The sequence below is a fragment of the Sinohyriopsis cumingii genome, chromosome 17 (genome assembly GCF_028554795.1).
Source record: "Sinohyriopsis cumingii isolate HCF-2022 chromosome 17, ASM2855479v2, whole genome shotgun sequence".
In the NCBI taxonomy this organism is placed as follows: domain Eukaryota; kingdom Metazoa; phylum Mollusca; class Bivalvia; order Unionida; family Unionidae; genus Sinohyriopsis; species Sinohyriopsis cumingii.
Window position 1 is genome coordinate 33,912,965 of NC_142977.1, and position 16,650 is coordinate 33,929,614.

Genomic DNA, 16,650 nt, shown 5'->3' on the forward strand with positions numbered 1-16,650 from the left:
ATTTTCTGGATATTTTCTGGTTTAAAAAATGGGATCCACGCCTGATCCCACGTCATAAGAGGGTTTGCGAGTTATCAGGGCGCAAGTTATCGAGGGAGTGGTGTATATCATCGTCTTCAGCATGTATTTGGCATTCATGATACAGCCTTACTGTGGTTCAAGTCCTACTTGGTCCTTGGTCAACAGGACACAAATTGTGTCCGCAAATGGAATACACTCCAGCCCAGTTAATCTATGTTGTGGTGTTCCACAGGGGTCTGTTCTTGGATCTGTTCTCTTCATTCTATACAATTAGCCGCTCTCATATGTCATAGATCATCATGCAGTGTCTCACCAATTGTATGCTGACGACACCGAAATATACAAATCTAGCCACCCAAATGATGCTACCTTCCAAGGTGTAGAGAGATGCATTTCTGACGTGAAATCATGGATGGCATGTAACAATATACAGATGAATGATGATAAAACTGAGGCCATTCTGATCACAACACCAACATTAAATTCAGTCAGTACGAAACCTAGGCGTCGCTCTGGACAGTACTCTTACATTAAACCAACGTGTCATAAAGATATGCAAGGCTGCATATCTTGAGCTGAGACACATCAGCTCCTCTCGCAAATATCTTTCAACTGATGACACTAAAACACGTGTGTGTTCATTAATACTTTCAAGACTGGACTATTGTAACTCAATTCTGTCTGGTCCATCTCAATATCTACTTTGGAAACTTCAAAACGCTGCAGCTTGAATCATACTTAGAGTACCACAATCAGAGCAAATGTCCCCACTGCTCTGTACCGTACACTGGCTATCCATTCGATCCAGAATCAAACATACGTATCCGACTTCACCCATGTGTATACACCAGCAAGATACTTATGCTCCTCTTCTGACAATTATATACTCATTATTCCCACTACGAAAACGAAGTCATATGGACATTCTTTTGCATAACAGGACCCAGCAACGTGGAATGAATTGCACACTGAACTTAGATACAAAGACACAGTGATCTCATTCAAGAGTGCTCTTAAAACTCACTTATTTCGACTGCAAGAACAAACTTAAAGACCTAATAATGTTTTCTACCTTAAATATTTTCAGCATGTTGTTTTTTTAATTTCATGGTGTTTGTTTTTTGTAATAATATCATTATATATGTTTTTTTTATAATACAGGTACTGTCTAATGCTGTAAAGCACTCAGAGCTTCTAAAGATTAGGCGCTATACAAAGTCCTCATTATTATTATTATTATTATTATTATTATCTGTCATGGTGTAAACTGTTGTGGAGCAGATGTCAATCAGTGCTTCCTACAGTAAATTTGTAGTGGACAGTGCACTCTTAGTAAGAAACTAAGCCAGAGGCAAATTAAGGGTGAATAAGATTGATGCTTGAGCCCAAATCTATGAGAATCAAAAAGACGCGAAGTCAGAATTTCCACGCATCTAAAATGGGGCATATTTAAATTCCACCAATCAAAACCCAAGCGTATGTATCTATTGAAAACCCTGAAGGTGACCACTGGTTATATGACAAATATATAGGAAATTTGCCAAGGAATAGCAGAATGACCGTTGACCAGGTGAATGTTAGGACAGGTTGTGTATGCATGTATAGTGCGACCCCGCTATAACACAGTATTTGGGAGCCATAGAACCTGACTGTTATTGATCAAACTGTGCTATAAAGCAAAAGGTCAGTTAGCTTAAGAAAATGATGCATGAACCACCCAAAAAATTGTGGGAGATGTAGGTAAAAAACGCAGACTGTAAAATATGTGCTTCACTGGCACAGTTACCATCTTAAATTGATGCATATTAAACGAAAAATACACCTGTAGTGAAAACAGAGAAGGCATGCATAATATTTTACTTTATTGAGAGCCATGGATTGGTACATATATGTGTATACTGTTCATATATATATATATATATATATATATATATATATATATATATATATATATATATATACACACACATATCTAACATATAGTATGAATAATAGAGTGTCAACACAGTGTACTCACCCACGAATATCTCATCAAATATATTTAATCCAAAATACAAGTATGTAATTCCATTAAAAATATGCACACACACACAGATTTAAAATAATCAATAAATTTGTCACAGATCATATAGGTCTGAATTCAGAGGAAAAACCTAGCACAATCATGTAACAAATGCTGAAGCACATTTACTTTTCTGTGTGTCGGTGAAAGTCAGTTTGCCTTTTAAGACGCCATTGGTAGCATTCATAAGAACAAACTTTTTCCCTGCTAAAAGAAAACTTTCACAGCAGGGTAAACGTGTTTGAGACACGTTGGAAAATGAAAAAATCCATTTCTTTTATTTAAGTCTGGTACTGACTTCCTTTGAAGAAAGGTTCTTTGATTGTAGTCGGCTTTCTATGAAGAAGGGTTCATGCGTTATTGAAGTCACTACTATAGGACAACTTTGGCGAACCAAACAAATGCCCATTTCTTACTGTGGCAGTAACATCAAATAATTGTAGTGCATGACTGAGACTGATTTTTTTTCCCATTTGCTAAGTACATTTTCATCACAATGGGTGCTTCAAAAGTAACGTTTTCTTTGAAATTTCAGCAAACTGTTTTATATGGGTACATTTGAAAAAAGGAATTAGCCATCGTTTGGTAGATTGTAGTCACTGTTCCTCCCTGCCTATTGAACAGACCAACAAGTAAGATGGGTTTTTTTTACATTTGTGGTAGCAGAGTGATGCTGCCTTCCATGCATGCATTAAATTTAACAAAGAATCAATGGATGATAGAGACACAGGTGTCTGATGACAGGGATTACTACAGAAAATGAGAGTGTTCTGAAAGATTTAATTCTGAGTGAAAAGAAGAGGAATTTTACTTACCATCCACATATAAATGTCAGTCTATGCAAATATATTAATTACTAGAGAGCGGCCGAAAATCTGATGATAGATTATGAGATAATGTCTCATCCGGTTGATCTCCGCTACCAGAAATGTCAAAAACAACAAAAAACGGATATCTCACAACATACAATATTCATGCTAGATGTCAACATAAGCTGATTATGATATAACAATGCACTGTTCAGAAGGTTTGTCAATATGGACAAAAAAAATTGTTTATGTAACAATAGATACATTTCAGTGCATTTTATATCGAGTTTGCAGCTTCCTTTCATGGGGCCTTTGAATTTCTCCACTCCAAACCAATGGTTGTATATACAAGTTTAAATAGCAAACAATGTCGCCAATAATACAAAAATCACCAGATGGCATATACTGCCGCCAATAAGGAAAAAAAAATCACAGTTTGCGACATTGGCAAAGCCCTACGTAATCCCAGAATAATTTTTTTACATGTTATTTTTTGTACTTTTAAGAAGAAAAAACTTTTTATTTCGTGTACAAGAAAAATACATATCAAATTTCAGAAGCCGCGCCACAGTTGTCTTGTATTATTCATTTATGATCTCTTCCACAAAACGATAAACTTGTTTTGACTTTTTTTGTACATTCAAGAAAGTTTTTTTTTTGGTCTACGAGACAAATACACATATATTAAATTTCAGGAGCCACACCATCACTGTGTTATATTCAAATTCATGTTATAACGGAACGTGCTATAGCGGGGTCACACACACACACACACTATATATATATATATATATATATATATATATATATATATATATATATATATTACACATTTTTACAAGTCTTTTACAAGACTCATCCGGGATTCAAACCTATGATCACCCGCATCCAAGGCAGATACTCTAACTACCAGGCCACTGGAGTGGTTTTGAACATCAAGCATATGCCATTTTATGTCCTATGACCCCCATATCTTGACAGTGTGCATCTAACTGGGCACACTTTTCACTGGAACAAAAATCAATAAAATGCCTACAACTTTAACTGGCTGATGTCTACCCATGTATGTTGGTCCTAGCAATGTCCAAAGTCACAAAAGGAGACAAAACTGTAATATCTATTTGAAAACAATGTATCTGGCAATGTGTCTGTGTATGTGATTTGGAATTTTAACGTTGCTTCAACAATTTTTCAGTCACATCGCTATGATGTCTGCAGTGTGGCAATTTATAGTGATGTCTAGCAATAAGACATCATGCCTCAAACATGAAGCATATGTCCCACCCAGTCACATTATCCTGACACCAGGACGACCCATACACTAACTTCTTATTGTTGTGCTGTTGATAATTCAGCTAAATTAAATGCACATAATAATGTATAAATCTTATGTCATCTAGTTAGGAAAGTGAGTACTTCCTGGAATTTTAACAAGAAAGCTGCTGGAGTAAAATCTTTGATAAATCTTTCTCATTATTGATTTTCTTCTTTTTTTTCTACAAGATACATGTAGCAGTAATGTTTTGAAAGGAAATTTTACCAACAGCAATAATTATTGCAAACACAGTTCTCACAAGAAAAATTCCATATTTTACTAAACTTTAAATTTATTCTTATTTATTCGTAAATCTTGTTCATTCCATGCATGAATGACAATCTCATTTGCTGAAGGGCACGATCTCTGAGTTTACTATTTCATTAAATGTCTCTAAAAAAAAGAATGCTATAATCAGCCAGCATCAATTTATTTTTCAGTCCTGAATGGAGTGGGCAGCTAAAACGGTAGCTGAGATTTCCTATTCATTTTGCAGATTTAATCTTTAGCAATAAATTTCATTACTGTCATAAATTTTCTTTCACTATAAGCTATGAAACATGTCAGTACCATTTTAGAAAAAGGTCTTTCTGATATGAATAATACTATCATACAGTTTAGAGAATTTTTAATTCATACTCTATGCAGATTCGAAACCAGGTCCACAGGTAAACGGCACCCATCAGGTGTTATGCAGTTTGATTGAGTAACATCATGTTTTGGTGATGTGTGCTTAGTCGTGTGGGAATATGGGCTTGTGTGTGCAGGAAAGGCGATGGGTGCCATTCACCTGCGGACCTGGGTTCGAATCTCTGTAGAATATGAATTAAAATGAAAAATCTCTAACCTGTGTGTTAGTATTATTTGTGTTAAAATATTAATTCTGCCTACTATTATCAAGCATTCTTCAATAGAATCCTGGGATAGCCCTTTCCGCCCTGTCTGGTGTATATTTACAATTCTCTTGATTTACTTCATAGGAATCCAGAATGACTGTGTAGACACATGAGTGCATATAACATAGATTGAGTAACATCATTTTTTGGTGCTGCATGCTTAGTCGTGAGGGAATATGGGCTCGAGTGTGCAGGCAAGGCGATGGGTGCCATTTACCCGCAGACCTGGGTTCCAATCTCAGTAGAGTACAAATTAAAAATTCTCTAACCTGTATGATAGTATATATATATGTGAAGTGGCAAATTTTATGTCGATCTAACAAGAATACATTAGTTGAGACCAGAGAACCATTAATTAGATTTATGGAGACAAGCGCGTATCATATCGCCATACTACCGTGTACGGTAATGTCCTTTAGAGGGAGAATTTCGTTCCTAATTAAACATTTGTTTATACAGCAGCCAGGCAGACTATAAGGGACAAGAAAAACTTCATTTTCATGGCAAAGTTGTCACAAATTGAGAAATCGCAGAAACTCTGTTACTCAAACTACCAGGTCAAGCTGACCCTGACTTTGGTCCCTCTGGAAAAAGGCGGCAGAGATATTTGATTCTGATTGGTTACATTAAATAAGGGGCGTGTTTCCCACACAAAATTATCTAGGTTTTATAAACCACTACATCGAAATTCTAATCAGTCTAAGCTTTTCTACGTGAAAAACCAAAGTAGGACTCCGAGGATTTGCAAGAAATTCTCGTAAAAAGGAACTGTTGTCCAAAAGGGGACTATTGTCGAAAGGAACTGACGAACTAATTTGCCAATTAGAGGGAGGAACGTTGAAAACAAAGGTAGTGTGACAATTCCATGTAATTTGTTGATGCCATATATAATGCTTTGCTGAAGTTATTTACTTGTAGTTGCATGAATCTTTTTTCTACATTCGTGTAAGAATTTGCTTTATGAAGTATAACTGTGTTGAGTTTATGCATAGGATGTCGTACATTAATCTTCTTTAGATAAGTCTGACAAATTGTTTGAATTTGTTGTCTTGTTTGCATAAGAATTAGGTTCCAAGAATTTAATACATTACATTAGTTAATATGATTACGAGAATCCGTGTGAATTCTCCGAATTTAGAAGATTTCACGTATGATTAAGAATAAGTGTGTACTGACTGAAATGATCTAGTAATTGATTGATGTGATGTATCCTATTTATTCACTGTGTAAATTGAGGCTGGCTCAGAACCCCAGGCCTCGCGTATGTGTTAATGTGTAAGGTCAAGGCGTAACAAATTAGCCATTTGACTAACTTGGGTCATTGTAGGACATGTGGAGTCGATTGATAGCCTTAGCGTCTGTTTAGTACTGATAATAGAATCTGATAACGAGGGAGAATAATGAAGAATTAACTGTTTCATAAATAATGGGAAATTTAGGTTGTCTCTATTTATATTTATTTAAAAGGGAGAAAATAGCTCATGAGACGTATTATCCTAAGACGAAATATGCTGGGACGTATGATGTGATGTTATTCTGAGATGTATAATGAGAAGTATAGAGAGAAGTGCAGTGAGACCTATTATCCTGTGACGCAATCCTGCGACGTGTTAATTTCTGAGACGTATACTGAGAATATCCTGAGACGGATGGTGGAAAGTATCATCCTGAGATCCAATGGTCTGAACAGCTAGAAAGGAAGCAAAACAGACTGGGGACGAGCAGGTTATGAAATCGTACAAGACGTTAACTTTGATTGTTCACTCGATCCTATGATGAACTATATCTATCAGTAAACAGATCGGTTATTTTATTTAGATCTATTTGCGTTTTCTTTGTATTTCGGTGAAAGTTAAATTTCTAAAAGCAGAGTACATTCCTGGTGTAATGAATTTTCAGTGTTTTTATGTAATTGATTAAATTGTTTGTTTACATGTACGGGGGCTCGTGTTGGTTTGTTCTATATATCTGCTCAGATCTCTATCTATTCCATCTATAAGTTTCACCACTTATATTTATATTTACTTGAACCGGGCAATAACATCGAGGGCGGTCAACTCCTAGATAACGAAAACCAAATTTTGGAGGGACAATTCTCCCCCCGTTTATATATATATATATATATATATATATATATATATATATATATATATATATATATAATGATTAGTATATATAATGTACTAAGCACTTTGAGCATTGAATTAAACCAGTTCAATTAAATACACAAGTCAAAATTCAGGAAATATTTTTGGGAAATTTTCTTTTTTACCCCATGGGAAAAAATTGCTAGGGTCTGCAATGAAACACTGGGTCAGTCGGCCAAATGGAAACATTTTTGGCCTAAGCATCTGTTCACATTTGTGAGAAAAAAAGGGCCATTTCACAGCTTAAAAAGGCAGCTTAATTAAGCCAAACAAATGTATGTTTCCTACTGCACTGAGTTTTAAAATTACGGGAGTAGGTAGGCGTTTGTTCTTTTTTAAACTGTATATACCAGTATTATAATGATCAGTATATAGAAACACCTCAAGTACTGGGCCAAACCAGCTCAATTAGATGCAGAAATCAACTTCAGCAATTTTTTTTCAAAAATCCAAATGGGGTGGGGGTAGGGTTTTGCTAGAGTCAGCAATGAAAACAGGGACAGTCAGTTGACCAGAAACACATATATTAAGGAAGTGGGGCTAAGAGCAGTTTAGAAGTAACAATCATACAACCAGTTCTATCATACCACCTGCTTCCACTCAAAGTTACCATTTACAGCCTATTGTTTTCATAAACATGCCACCTTCTCATTCCAACCCCAGCAATGAAATAGCTTGCTGTGATCTTTATGTTAATTCCATGTCACCTAATCTCATAACATTAACAGAAAAGTGCAGATCAACTCTTCAGCAGCCATACTGGGAGTATTTTTATACTGATATGTGTAATGATTCACTCTCTAAGAAACCATGAATGGAGTACATGCAGAACAATGACACAGAAAGTATCTGGCACAATGCCCACTGAGATAGGGAAACAATACAAGTCAAAAGTTTAAACATATCACTTGCTTTGACATTCAATGAAAAGTATAAAAGAAAATTTTCATGTTAAACTAACTGCAGATTAGGAATAGAAGACAAATGCTAAACAAGAGAGGACTTGGAATGGAAATTACAGCAGTAAAATCTGTTATGAAAGACTGCCCCTTCTGCTAACAAAAAATGGTCTCAACTACTTTCAAAACCGGTGGTCTCTCATAACAGGTTTGTACAAAAAGACCAGTTTCAGAACAATTTAATGAAAATTACATTCACTGAGTTCTTGCTAAAATATCGTACACATTCATCTGAAAACAAAATTATATGTAAATAAAGATAAACTTCTATTATTAAACATGGCATCACATTTGCATTTGAAGATCACATGTATCAGCATATGTAATCGTTTCTGATTTACTCCTTTTCCTTTATGACACCATAAATTTGTTTTACTGACGTTTAAACCACTATTTTGTGAGTGATCTGCTCTTTTTCACTTCTTTCACTATAATTATTTTCTCCAGCGTTAAAATTTTTCTCATTCGTTCATTCTTATTAAGGTTCTATGTGTTAACATTATTAATGCTTAGCTGTAATATTGACTGTATAGACAGTTTTGACTGGGCTTTGGGAAAATATGAAAAATCTATACAAGTGTATTGTGTATCTAACAATGAAATATAAAAAAAACAATTATCTCATCCAAAAATAGAATCAAAAGTCAACAGCTTAATTCACAGAGACATACAGGAATTAAGTCTATAAACGAAGTGTGTAACCTGGTCACAACAACTTGAATATACAACAGCTTTGTGATTGGGATTTAATCATTGTAACATCAGGGGAAAAACAACAAACATCACAAGTCTTTAACACTGTCAATCGAATCCCGCAAATGATTCTTTCTTGCTGGTTTCATAGACAAAGACCTTATTCACCCGAAGGCAATATGGATTAACTATAAAGACAAAGAATATACTCAACCACTATGTCAATTTCGGCACTACTGTGGCAATTCATGACATGTACATTAGCCTGATTTATGGACATTAGTATCTTTCACCAGTAGCCAAAATTCTTTTTTTGTATGTTTTTTTAGTTCTTTTTATGTTTGTTTTTTTATCATAACAATCATTAGTAATCAAGTGGGCATTGTTTCAAACAAATACATATAGGTAAGTGGTGTCTATGTACTCGTAATAAGGTTATTCATAGGGATACTGGTTGTCTCTCTCAGCTCTCACAATACAGTCGTTCATTTGGGATACTAGGTCCTACTCATACATAAGGACTCTATTTACCATAAGGCCGGGAACCAGGCTAAGTGCTGGAATAATCTACATGTACTTTAGTCTGGTTTGCAATATAAACTATAAAATACTATAAGCATACCTACAAAATTTCAGATATGGATAGCAAGCCTATTTGTTTTGTTTTTTAAATGGTATAAGAAGTCGTTCTTACAGGAATTAAATAAAGGTCGATGGAGTTTATCCCCATTTTTGTGATGCGGTCGTTCACAGCAGTGTCAAAATACATATTTTGCCATGACAGCACAGTCACTGGTCAAGTTCAGCAGATGGTCACTCATGACAGAGCATTTATATAATAAAATCAATCTGTGCATTACGATTGTGGAGGGAAATGACAGTGGTCACTCATAGCAGAGGTTGTTCAAAACAGGTTTTACTGTTAATTTATCATGTTAGATCCTGTAAAGATGTCAAGTGGGCAAGATTTCCAAAGTAATCCAAAAGAAATTACTGTGAATTGCACATAAGAATATTTAAGGCTAACTGCATTTCCAAGGTCAAGGCTGCTTTTCCAAGGTCAAGGTCAGATGAAAGAGACATTATAAACCAATCAAAGTTTTTCTACCTTTCATGTTCCAATGTGATAGCCCTATCTATAACTTGGCACATGGAGCAGATATTTATGTGCTTCGGGTCTGTGAATTCCCACAGGATGTGGCAACAAGACACATCTAATCAAATTAAGTTGTTCAAATCCGAACACTGTTCCAACACAACTGATACAAGGGCAGCACACAATTTGAATGAACTGATATACAAGTAATTTTCCAGTGTCAGTCCATGTTTGCAAAAATACATTTCACTCAAATATACCTGTAATGGCTTCCCTGTGGTTCATAGTCATACTTTCGATTTAAACTTACAAAGTATTTTTTTTAGGTCAATTGCCCCCATCATTTTTGCACGATGTACAATGCACCACACTATTGGTTAGTTGACATCACATACTAAGGAAGTGAACTCATGAAATCTAAAATCGATGTTGCTAGGAAAAAGCACCTATATATCTATTCAATCTGCCAAGGTGTAGATAGGATTATCAGATCAGAACCTTGGCTAGCAAAGATGTTTACACATTAATAAGTTAACAACAACAAACAGGCAGAAAATTTTTAAAAATATATGTCTGCCTTTGAGAGACAAGCTTTGAAAATCTGGTTTGGATTTCAGACTTACAATAGAACACTTCTGAATGTGATACAAATACAATGTTTAATGATAAATGACTTGAATGAGAAAAGAATTATGATGAATATGTGCGTGTATAAAATCCAAATATTGGACAAATTTACATAACCTGCACTAACCCAATAATGCAGCAAATGAAAATCAAATAAACAACCTTACACAGTACAAGGACAAATGTGAATGATTCAGTTATTTCACATGACAAATGAAGTGTTTTACTCAAACAGTAAAAATGAATTAACTCAAATAGTGAAAAATGAAGTATTTTACTCAAATAGTAAAATGATGAAAACAAAGGGACAGATATCATACAAATATCTTTACAATCCCAAAACACTGGGTATAGCAAACCCCAAAAATTAGCCCATGACTAAAATTTTATATGTATTGATTTGCACACTCCCCACCAACACACTGGTCAATCAAGCAGTCAATAATCCAGGTAGTCATTGACCATTCAATTCCTTGGTCAATCAAGCAATCAGCGCCCACCAATTGGTCAGCAATATCCCCATCACCTGCTACTCAACCAGCAACACTGTTCACTCAGCTCTAAGGCTGCTATGGTTCAGCTTTACAGCTGCAACCATGTCGACTCCAATCAGCTATACAGCTGAAGATTTGCAATTCCTTAAGTAAACTGCTCACTGACAAGACATTCCGTAATGTGAAGATTTAGTCTTAAGGGTGAGGCATTTATACATAGATGATACAGCCATACATCATCTGTGCGCTGGAAGTATTTGGTTTTTACTCATCAAAAGCACTTTGCACATGTGCATAGGATGAACTGAACTCACTGCTTCAAAATATTGTACAATATACATAAATCATCCTCAGGTATTGCTGTACAAACAAAAAAAAAAAACATGAATCCTTAGTACATGTATTTAATAAATAAAGGGATTTATACAATTACGTGACAATACTTCCCCCTTTAAAAAAACGTGTTAACACTTTTAGAAAAATCGTGAAATGTGAACATAAACAATTAATAAAACATTCAATTTTGAATACAAGACAAAAAATGATCTGCTTACACCCTACTTAATAAATCAGCACCCCCATTTTCATATCATCGTATCACCTCAATTTGGAAACTAAACGGTCGCAAAGACAACACACAATGTACCAATCTTATATGTATTATACTGTAAATGTAACATTTACACACATATTAAACTGAGATCAACAAAGGTAAGCAAAAAATTTCCATTCTGAACTTTAATCTTTCTATGCATCAGCTTTCTAGTTGTCCACCCTTGACCTATGTTTCATTGTATTGTTCATCTGACACTGTTATTGCTGTTTCAAAACTGTCAGGAAGCTATCAACATTCCAGGCCAGTTTTCATTTAGAGATTACCTAATAGGGTCATAATCTTTTAGCTAAAGTTAGCCGATAAGCTCATGTCACATGTTCTGTACGTTGTTATTGTTCTAGGATTTAATGCCATTTTTCAGCACAAGATAGGCTATACATGGCAGCCAGTATAACTGGTGGAGGAAGAACCCTGGAAAACCCAGGAAAGAACCACCGACCCACGAGAAGCTACTGGCATGCTTTCATACGTACCCACGCAAGCACAGCCTTGGACTCGAACCCATGCAGACAGAGGTGAGATGGTAGTGATCCAGAACGGTGAGCACTTTAGACCACTCGGGGCCCCGTTCTGTAGGTACTAAACACTTATTCAACAGACCAATGAGAAAGAACAATGCATTTACTAGATCATTGGAATTTAGTGTATGAAGATGAAAGAAACCATTACCATATGTTGGTGCGTTGACAAATAACAAACATTTGTTGGATTTGTTTCTTTATAGGTTCTGCCAGAAGGGCTGGTAGTATGAACCTTAATAACTTAATCATATAATTATCGTCTAGCTGACACAAAGATTCTAAAAGTGAGGGGTTCGCAAGATGATGGCTGGGAATCTCCAAAATAGGCTGCTGAATTGTGGATTACAATTCTAAAGAGTCCAAGACTCCTCATCCTGAAATCTGCTAAGGGCCCTGGTTGACTTTAGACTGAACTGAATGCACTGCAAGCTTACTGAATGAAGTTCTCTCACTGCCAAGGAATCATAAAATGAACAATTTCAATGTCTGACAGAAATATCTCACCGATTTCTAATTAGCATCCATGCCCATCAATCACTGCACACGGCAGATCATTAGCAGTATATGAAAAGAAAAGAAGATGAATTCTACAGCATAAACAGTGTTGCTGTGTATTTTCAAAGTAGTGTACTGAGACTAAAAAATATGGACTTCTATGTCCAAAGCAGAAATTGTGAGGGAAATGGTTGTTTGAGCAAGAAGAATTATAATTCCATTAGGGAGGCTTGCTGCAAAAGATGAAGTTATGATTTATCAATTTTTGCAAGAAACAACATCTTTTCCAGTATTACATACTTTGAAGCCATTGCTGAGTTAGACAAAGTGGATACAGTTACTTTAGCATCGAAAACTGTGCTGTAGTCTCTATATTGACTGATACAAAGTATGTAAAGCGGGACAACTTATATTGCAGATATTAACCAATACAAGACATAAGTTTCTGTGACTTATCTTTCTGTTTGTTGTTTCTTCATTTTTTTTTTTAAATCTAACAGGCCCACTTTTCAACCTTGTAATGTAAGGGCCCTTGGGTCCCGCTTTTTCCATATCTCCATGCATTACTGATCTAAGTCAGCTTAGATAATGAAGTTGTCATTTTAGTGTCAATGACGTCAGTGGTGGGAATATGACCAGATTACCCTAGGCAAGATTTGAAATGTGAACATATGGACCTTGTGTGACTTACTTTTTTGTGTGAAAACAATGAAACGAAAAGGGGGGGGGGGGGCTAGAGGGTATTTAAATCGTTTACTCTTGTCAACATTTCAACAGTAATAATATGTCGATTCTACGTGTCCAAAAATATTGGCCATACTCTGAAAACATTAATTTCTTAAATAACGCAAATCCTACTAATTGGCAGTTAGCAGCAGGAGTCTTACTGCACAAGCTGCACAGCAATGAACGCAGAATCCGAATGAGTCAAAACTGCTTACTTCGCATCCCTACAGAGGGGCACCTTGGCAAAGTAACAGACCACAAGTGCTTTCTTCACACTTTATCTTATACGTGACATATAATACGCTATAATCTTACCTTCCGTCAAAATCAATTGGTAATGTGGGATCAAATCCCACTAGAGAGTCCATTGTTTGTTTACAATTGTTCAACTTCTTCCAAACTTTCCGCCATATTTCATATCCAATGACGACGCATGCGCTCTATAGTAAGATTTCACTGACCCGTGACTACCGTCTACCGTCATCTCCATTGCTTACATTCGTGCAGTCTGTACTGTGAAGCTATCGAATGATTAAAATATATTTTTTACGATTGCAGCATGCAATGCAAGCCTTGGAGAAATAATATAACACTTATCTGAAACTGAAAATTGTAAACGACAGAATTGTGCAATACAAAATATAAACTTTTTTAGCAGTTTAATAACGCATGTAATCATTTTAGAATAGTCTATTTCGATTTTATTTCCCCCAAAAATGTGATGTTTGACTAATATGATCCACCAATATACAATGTCTTAAAATTTAATATGATTTTCGAGTAATGAAAAATATATGAATTTGCATTTTCTTTATATTACATATTTCAGTAAGATTTGACCAATCATACATCGTACATTATGTTTGCGGGGGGGGGGGGTCGCATTTGTCTGTTTGTCCTTTTTTCCTTATGAACATAATAAAATAATAAAAGCAAATAAAAAAATCAAACAGAATTAACAATGTCGCATACCATTTAGATACTGATTCCATGTTGGTGTCAGATGCGCATGAGAATGGCACTTCACTCGCCAAATGATGTCATTGATTGATTGTTGGTTGATTGATTACGTCAGTTCAAATGAGACGGCGTAAAGGAACCATTATTTAGCTCATGACAATGTGGAAGTAAAAAAAAAAAAATATGAATAAACAAGATCGCGAAACCAACATCAGTAACAAAAATGAATTCGAAGACGATATATAATTATCTCTATAACTGTAGAATCATGAATATACGAATTTTATAACATCAATATGACCGTACCGAGGGCCGGATCAGGTCAAATGTGTGGTGGGGGAGGGTTTCCAAAATTTAAAAAGGGTCCTGACTTTCCTCGTAAGGGTACCCAAGCAAAAGTCGATGTGTATTTTTACTCAGAGTGTGCATACTACCCCTAAACATGCAAAAGAATAAAACGATGGTCAAATTTCAAGTGACAAGTGATTGTGTGTGTGTGTGTGTGTGTGTGTGTGTGTACACGATGTTTCAAGTGACAAGTGATTGTGTGTGTGTGTGTGTACACGATGTTTTAGCTGTGGGGGGTATCGAGAAATCCTGGAACAACCTCCCCCTCCCCGATCCAGCCCTGGTATAATGTGGTCGGAATTGTATTGCCACCTGTGGGAAGCCTAATAACCGTAAATTATTTAAGACGATGTTTATTGTTTTGTAAATTCTACATGATGCAATATAAGAAAGAGGCATGCTGTTCATCATTGCAAACTTGAGACATGCAATATTATTAGTGACTGGTACATTGGGCTGATGGAAACATCATACACTCATTCACTTTATAATCATAGGAAAATAATGATTTCTTTTCTTTTCCCACACTGTAGAACTAAGCACGGAAGATATTTTATCCGTCGTTTAAGGATCCGGGTGGTCGAGTGGTCTAAAACTCTCGCCTCTACCGATCACTTTCACATTAACTATGTCCATATGGGTTCGAGTCTCGGACCCGGTCAATGCGGATATGTGAGAGCACTGCCAGTAACATTCCCATGGGTCGGTGATTCCTACAGGGGATTTTCCAGGTTCTTGAGCTTCTTCATCCACTGGTTATAGTGGCTGCCATGTATAACCTACCTCGTGCTGAGAAATGGCGATGAACCCCCTAAAACACATACTTTCCGTGTGTCTGTCAGTAGTAATGGGGGCTACCGTGACCTCAGAGTTGTGTTCTAGCTTCGGTGGGAACTTACGTTACGGCCACTATCTTGAAAGTATGCGGTTCTGGTCTTATTGCGAACTTAACTCTGATATAGCAATCTGGCATCAATGGGCTTTTAACACTAAGGCTATCATTTTTCGGCTTTAAAAAGTTGGGTTCTGACGTCAATGAGAAATTTACATTACGAAGCCACATTATCATTTTTATACTGATGCAGTTCAGTTAATCTGGCCTGTAATGGGAAAGATAATGCCTAATATTTGCCTACTAATAAGACAGTACACTGTTTGGACTGGCCAACACCCAGTCATCTGCTAACCAACACCCAAACGTTGTAAACAATATGCCGAATTAGTGACCAACACCCACACTTATTTGCACACATTTTATACACACAGAAATGTGTGTGTATATATATATATATATATATATATATATATATATATATATATATATATATATCACTAAAACAACCATGCCCAATTACACTTGTAATCCTTATAACCCTAGCAGTGTAGCGTAAGGAGAGAAAATGCGCACACTGTACACAAATCTATTCATACATATCACCAAGATAGTAATCAGACATTGGCAGTGACTCTGTATTATATCTGTCTCAGAACGAACTATGTGGCCTTGAAAAGGTCCGTTGGTTGTGCTCCTGGATCGTTGATGTCAGCGATAGGTAGGACATCTTCACATGACGGCTGTGTGCGACACCAGTGGGTGTCACATCCCATCTAGTCCAAGTTTGTTGATCTAGTGATGGGGCAGAGAGATTCAAATTAGGCTCATCAACCTCCAGCTCCCAGATCTCGAACTGTATAACTAGAGGTACCTCTGGCCTCCCTTTGAGGACTCAATCGCTGTCATTGACTCTCTTTCCTTGCGTCTTCCTCCTTTGACGCTGCTTTTGCTGCACCTTTTCCATTTTGATTGTCATGCCCTCTTCTCCGCCCATATCATCTTTATCTTCTCCACTTCTTCCATGACTTCT

General features: G+C 36.1%; 1 protein-coding gene across 3 annotated transcripts in view; it reads right to left on the reverse strand.

Annotated features, from left to right (window-relative positions):
• Nucleotides 1-13,895, reverse strand: part of LOC149778393 (uncharacterized) — a 190,302-nt gene extending 176,407 nt beyond the window's left edge. For all 3 annotated transcript variants that reach the window (XM_089939223.1, XM_089939224.1, XM_089939220.1), the window contains exon 1: nucleotides 13,793-13,895. In XM_089939223.1, the coding sequence (XP_089795349.1) occupies nucleotides 13,793-13,845 (53 nt within the window). In that variant the 5' untranslated portion in view covers nucleotides 13,846-13,895. The remainder of the gene's footprint in view (nucleotides 1-13,792) is intronic.
• Between the last annotated feature and the right edge of the window lie 2,755 nt (nucleotides 13,896-16,650).